The 7,215-nt window shown below is 38.4% G+C and overlaps 1 protein-coding gene across 2 annotated transcripts; it reads right to left on the bottom strand.

Moving 5' to 3' along the window:
* On the bottom strand, nucleotides 2,908–4,168 carry LOC109849926. 2 transcript variants are annotated; one of them, XM_020419803.1, is made up of 4 exons: nucleotides 4,003–4,168; nucleotides 3,850–3,899; nucleotides 3,314–3,545; nucleotides 2,908–3,221 (listed from the first exon to the last, which is right to left on the bottom strand). In XM_020419803.1, exons 1-4 carry the CDS (start codon nucleotides 4,082–4,084, stop codon nucleotides 3,052–3,054), a joined length of 534 nt encoding a protein of 177 aa, XP_020275392.1. In that variant the 5' UTR covers nucleotides 4,085–4,168; the 3' UTR covers nucleotides 2,908–3,051. The 2 variants fall into 2 exon arrangements, with proteins under 2 accessions (XP_020275392.1, XP_020275393.1); XM_020419804.1 differs by having other exon boundaries at nucleotides 3,314–3,539; nucleotides 4,003–4,167.

Raw genomic sequence — 7,215 nt, 5'->3', positions numbered from 1 at the left:
GAAACAGATGACTCCAAGGCCATGCCTAAAAATATGCCAACCAAAGAAGACGATGATATGGAGACATCAAGCAGCAATAATGTCAAACCAACGGGTGGAAAATCTGATTGAGAGAAAAAGGAATACGATAAGTCTGAGCCTGCAAAATCTGATTCTACGATGGAGGTTGTAGTTGATGAAGAAGTGCTTCAGGTAACTTCTGAGTCATGTTTAAAATCTGACAGGGAAAAAAAAAAAACCCCCCCCCCCCCCCCCCCCCCACACACACACACACCCACACCCACACCCACACCAACACCCACTAAAAAAAGAAAAAAAACACACAACAAACAAATTCTAACTTGCGTCCATCTTTTTTCCAATTAGGCTTTCAGGTACTTTGATTATAATCGCGTGGGTTATATCAAGGTAACAAATGCATTGACTCACTATGCTCTCATTTGGTTGATACTTAGATATATATAGTGGCCTTATCAGAGTGTATTTTTCATTCGTAGGTTGACCGATTTAAGATGCCTGCTTCACAACTTGGGCAAGTTTATTTCTCATTGAGATGTTGATGTTGGATTTTTAAACCTTCTCTTGAAAATTCACATTCACACACGTATATACACATTCATTTACACACAAATAGACACAGATACAACGATCGTACTTTGGTTTGATGTGATTTTAGTTGATTATTGATGTGATTTTAGATAATCGTGTGCTTATCCGGAGTGCTTTTGACCCTGGTTTTATTTTGGAAAAAAACAGGAACTAGTACAGAGTGCGCACTTTAAAAGCATTACTGCCGGTTATATCAAGGTAACAAATGCATTGACTCACTATGCTCTCATTTGGTTGATACTTAGATATATATAGTGGCCTTATCAGAGTGTATTTTTCATTGACTCACTATGCTCTCATTTGGTTGATACTTAGATATATATAGTGGCCTTATCAGAGTGTATTTTTCATTCGTAGGTTGACCGATTTAAGATGCCTGCTTCACAACTTGGGCAAGTTTATTTCTCACAGAGATGTTGAGGTTGGATTTTTAAACCTTCTCTTGAAAATTCACATTCACACACGTATATACACATTCATTTACACACAAATAGACACAGATACAACGATCGTACTTTGGTTTGATGTGATTTTAGTTGATTATTGATGTGATTTTAGATAATCGTGTGCTTATCCGGAGTGCTTTTGACCCTGGTTTTATTTTGGAAAAAAACAGGAACTAGTACAGAGTGCGCACTTTAAAAGCATTACTGCCAGTTATATCAAGGTAACAAATGCATTGACTCACTATGCTCTCATTTGGTTGATACTTAGATATATATAGTGGCCTTATCAGAGTGTATTTTTCATCCGTAGGTTGACCGATTTAAGATGCCTGCTTCACAACTTGGGCAAGTTTATTTCTCATTGAGATGTTGATGTTGGATTTTTAAACCTTCTCTTGAAAATTCACGTTCATGCACGTATGTACACATCCATTTACACACAAATAGACACAGATACAACGATCGTACTTTGGTTTGATGTGATTTTAGTTGATTATTGATGTGATTTTAGATAATCGTGTGCTTATCCGGAGTGCTTTTGACCCTGGTTTTATTTTGGAAAAAAACAAGAACTAGTACAGAGTGCGCTCTTTAAAAGCATTACTGCCAGGGGGTCCTCATCTTCTACGAAAAGCTTGTGAGAATGACAAGCCTTTAAATTATGTATCTCCATTGAAACAAGTTAGCGATTGACAACAGTGGGATGCTTCAAAATTCTTGAGGATGCTGGCTTTTCAACACTGATGAATCATTGGGATCATTCAGAATCACCTCACAGTCAACTCTTTGGTTTTGAGGAGTCGATATAGTAAATTGCAATCTTCAACTACCGATATGTGGTTTGATCCAGTCTCCTTATTTACTATAAACTTTGTATATAGAGAATAAATTTTCTTTTGGTTGCTGTGAGCAAATATGTTCAAATGGTTAGTTATCTGTACTGAACAATAATAACTACACTATTCTCTCATACACTATTTTTATACTTCAAGAGAGAAAAGTGTGGGATTCATTGGTAAGTCACAAATTTTGGAAATAGTTGAAGAGAATGGACCTTACAATTTTCTCTCTTATAGTGCAGAAGTAGTTTGTAGTGTAAAAGTAGTGTAAAGAGTAGAGTGTAGTTATCAATACTCCTTTATATTCACATTCAACAAAATGTTGATTAATTTGGTGATACATAGTTACGATTATCATGACAGTGGTGAGTGGTGATAAATTTCTCTTCCACTAGTCCTTGTAACTGTTATCGTCAGAGAAATTTTGGAAATGGACCATGTCATACATTTTTTACCAAAAGTAACCATATTGAATTTTTATTTTTATTTACCAAAATCAACTAACTTTTTGGCCACGACAGCACAGTGCATTTAAAGTTGGCCTTCTAAAAAATTGTGCTTTGAGGGTCCACAGGATTGGGAATTCCATAAACTCCATGGGATTGACAGTCTCGTAGAGTTCGATTGTCAATGAAACTCTACATGATTCCCAGCCTTGTAGAGTTTGTTTCTCATTTGAGTTGCCTGTAGAGTTCACAATATTTGATAATTTCATTGCCAATCCTATAAGATTATCATAGGCCGCTAATCTCCATGGGATTCTCAATCCCGTAGGCTCTCGAAGATAATTTTAGCTCACGTTGTTGACGCGGCTAAAACTTGGTTAATTTTGATAAATAAATATGTTGTTGGTTGATTTTGGTGAATAAATTTATGGAAGGTTCTATTCCAAAAATTTCTCTATTATCAGCTGCTGAGTTATTTTCAGTCACCAGCCAACTGGAAACTAAAATTCTTCGCAAAAATAAACTAGAATTTGTGGAAGATATCAAATTCTGATATCAACAGTTCACGCTGATTCACACTTATATCAACTCATATTACATATCAAACAGGGGAAACAATATGTCACAATAATAGATTATATTAAGTTCTTACTAATTGATTGTTAATTTATCACGAATCCTTTACTATACTGATACAACTCATTAACATTCTTAAACCCACATTAAGAATACGCCTGTGAATAGTATTATAAGAAAAGGAGCAGACGCTACTAGCTTGTTCCCATGCCCAAAAAAGTAATCTCCGTATCCTTCTCCGTATCCTTCGCCGTATCCTTCTCCAAATCCTTCAGCTCCTATGTTCTGAAAAATATCAAAATCACCTACATGAAACAAAGAACCACGTACGTTAACCAAATTACTCAACAAAATTCCTGCAAAACCCACAGTTACTAATATTTCGACGTATCTCTACCTCGCCTTTCAGTGTGACCACAACCCCTAGCAAGAGTATAAGCGGCGTCTTTGAGTGATGCGCCGTTGTAGAATCTGAAGTTGTTGAGAATTCCGTCGATGCATTTGAGCACGAGCTTCGTCTCTACTAAGCACGGGCCACCACAGTAAGCATCAACGGCCTCTGGAGGGACATGGATTGTTCCTTCTGCATGAAGCCTGTAGTCTTCTTGGCAGTGGCTGTATATCTTCCCCTCCAAAAGGGAAGCAAATGTATAAATACATCATAAAATGTTCTTTCTACAAATATATGGGTACGCTACAAATCTTTGTTTTCAATTCTACCATAGGATATACTGTTGATGTGCATATATTATATTGAAATTAATGACTATCATACCGGAAATATGACAATTATTTGACTAGAAAATGGAAAAAAGGGGTAAACTATCAGTTTCAAAAAATCTAAGGAGAATTTCTATCATTTTTACAAAATATAGGGAGATTCTTGTAATACTACTTAAACATTAAAGACAGATGGGAATTTGTTCAACTTACATAGCGATCATTGAGGCATTCCAATGCTCTACCAATAATGCCTTCTGCATCTGTATACTTTGAATCTCATGTTAGCTAGATGCTATGTTATTTTTACATAAACTGATATAGATAAATCAATTGATAGGCATAGCCAAGAGAATATATACCAACCTGAGCTGCAACGAGTAACAATCATGCAGAGAAGAGCAAGGAAGGCTATGCGACCAAGAGTGAGGGTAAGAGGAGAAGCCATTGGAGAGAAGTCTCTAAGCAAATTCACACCAAGGAATGCCTAGAGAGTGCAAGGCTTATTATTTATAATCCCCAAAGTAAAGTGTATATACCAGCTAGTAAAACTTTATATTAGTAAAACTTCATCAAAACTTGTAGCGAAACTAACCCAACCTGTAAGTTCTTGTTTATTTCTTCTTCCTATCTTTTCTTGCTTTCTGGTGCATGGACCAACTAATTGTCCCTGGAAAATGACCAATATAACCTTGTTTTAAGTAGAAATAACATGGAGAAAGAATGGGATTGTGGGGTCGGAAATGGGACTGACTGGGGAATTTCATTAGTAAAGACGTAATAGGAGTCTCAATTTGGTGGTTTGCTTTGTTTCGTAGAGAAAAGAGGGGAGTTGGGTGTTGGTGGGAAAATAAATACCTACCTAGTTGACAATGATTCTTTAATGTTTCCTTAGTTGTCAGCAGCCTAGTTTTTCCTAGGAGTGTTTTGAGATTACAAGAGTTCTCATATTAGACACTATGAGAAATGACCAGATTATTAAGAAAGACTGCTAACCGAGAATGTCTTGATCACTTTTGTGCTAAACTGTTAGAAATTATGGTTAAATCTGGAATTAAACAGTCAATGATGACGTGCTGTTATTTTAAACTTTTTCAATTAACTGCTATGCGTTTGTGAAACGTTGTGCTTAAAGCAATATTTGGCCTACTCCGGTGCAAGGATCTTAAGGCCAAACTGCTTCCAGGAACAGCAGTACAGTACTCTGTTGTGCACCAATCCAGTACTGTCAAGATCTCCTCGATCTATAAGACCTTTCGGTCAAGGCAAAAGATCTCCTCAATCTCAGAACCTTTCGGTTCAAAAAACCTTTCGGTTTTAGGGTTCCTGCGGGTACAGTTTCTGCAGCAGCAGCAACACAACAACAGCAACAACAACGTCGATCCGATGTTCGTTTTCCAAGCTCGCGTGTGTCTACCAATGTTTGTATTCTATACTGACGTTCGTATTCCACGCTCGCGAGAAAGTTTCCAGCAGCAACCAAGAGCTGCCCAAGGGCGCTATTTATAGGCCTCTAAGGTCAGCTCAAGAGTCACTAGCAATTAATGTGACCGTTACAATTCTTAATGACAATTAAGATTATAACTTAAATTGCTCTTAATGCTGTTGTAATTGCTGCGTGCAGTAACTGCTTAATACGAGGCAATCAATGGACGCGTTGCTACGAAACGCGAGGATCACGTCTTAGCAAATCAGACAAACCTCGATTGACAAATGAACGTCGTTAAACAGGCGAACCTCGTATGACATACGAACCTCGTCGAACGAGCGAACATAGTCAAACAGGCGAACCTCGTATGATATACGAACCTCGTCGATCGAGTGAACCTCGTCAAATAGGCGAACCTCGTATGACAGACGAAGCTCGTCAAACAAGCGAACCTCGTATGACATACGAACCTCGTTCGTTCGAACGAACGAATGAACGTGCAAAGTGCGCCTAACAAAGCGCCACTTAGCGCCTCAGCTCGATTAGCCCCGATCCTCGGTCCATTGCCCACGGCCCACGGCCCACGACCCACGACCCACGACCCACGACCCACTAGAACTTATGAAGGATTAATTCAAATAAAACACTTCTCGGCTTGCCATTGGCAAGCCTCGAACAAGAGATCTTTTGAAACACCAAAACATAAACTTTCCACTAGGTTACAAAGAATTTATGAAAAGTACTTGTAGTAGTTTGAAAACTTATTTTGGAAAGCAGTTTTGACCAAAAAATCCAACAATCCCTCATAAGTTTTTAAACTAGTGTCGTGTTATGGTGCCGTCGTTTCAATTGTTGTGCATAAGGTAGATGTCGCAAGGACTTGAATCCCTCTTAGACCAACTGATTAGAAGATAGATGCATGGTGTCGCAGAGACTTGAACCAGCACATGTCTAAAATCCAGTGATCACACAAGATCAAACTCATCTGTGGTAGTTTTCACTTTGAACCATACTTGCCTTTGCCTTTGCACATTTATGGCCATGTGCTAGTCCTGGTTTCTGCTAGGGCTCTAGGTATCTTTCTACAAGACACCATAGGAGACGGCCAAACCTTTACCCAGGCATAGGTGAGTTCTTTAGGTATGTTTCCTATCAAACATCCTACATCCGAAATGCTTTAAACTCATTAAGGCTTAAGAGCCATCCTCTCTCATGATAGGATTATAGGTGAGTTCTTTAGGCGTGTTTTCTATCTAACACCCCGCATCCGAAACACTTTGGACTCATTAAGGCTTAACAGCCAACCCCTTTACATGATAGGATTATCGGTGAGTCCTTTAGGCATGTTACCTATCCAATATCCCGCATCCAAAATACTTTGGACCCATTAAGGCTTAACAGCCAACCTCTTTACATTATAGGATTTCACTTGTAAATCTTACTTGATTTTTGAACCAATCATCTTGTCATTAGTAGCGTAAGCTTTGAACTAATAACTTAATGAAATGATAAGTGTTTGTAAGACTCACCAAACTTTATAAAATCTTACTTGACTTTTGAACCAGTTATCTTTATTATTAGTAGCGTAAGCTTTGAACTAATAATTAGATGAACATGATAAGTATTTGTAAGACTCACAAAACTTTGAGACCCATTGCAGCAGACGTCTTTTCGACTATGTCCTTTTTTCAGACCTTTAGTCAAAGGATCAACCACATTTTTTGAAGACTGAACGTCAATCACCAAGATGACTCCTTGACAAATGAGTTCTCTCAAATAGCCATGCTTCAGACGAATGGTCCGCTTCTTTCCATTGAATAACGAGTTCGCTGCCACAGCACCCGTTGCCTGATTATCACAATAGATTATAATTGCGCCTTGCAATTCTGTCAATGGAAGGTCTCAGAGAATACAACTGAGCCACTCAGCTTCATCTCCTATAGCACAAAGTGCGAAGAACTCAGATTCCATCGATGACTGTGCAATCATAGTTTGCTTCTTAGATTTCCACGAGACGACAACTCCACCCATGGTGAAGATAAAACCTCCAGTAGATCTGCACTCATCTGGTTCTGAGCACCAGCTCGCATCTGAATAGCCTTCGATTATAGCCGGATTTCTAGTGTAGAATAGGTCTAGACCTGTAGTTC

This window comes from Asparagus officinalis, chromosome 7 (genome assembly GCF_001876935.1).
Source record: "Asparagus officinalis chromosome 7, Aspof.V1, whole genome shotgun sequence".
Lineage (NCBI taxonomy): Eukaryota > Viridiplantae > Streptophyta > Magnoliopsida > Asparagales > Asparagaceae > Asparagus > Asparagus officinalis.
Note: the sequence above shows the minus strand (reverse complement) of the source record. Positions and strands in the feature narration are given on the sequence as shown.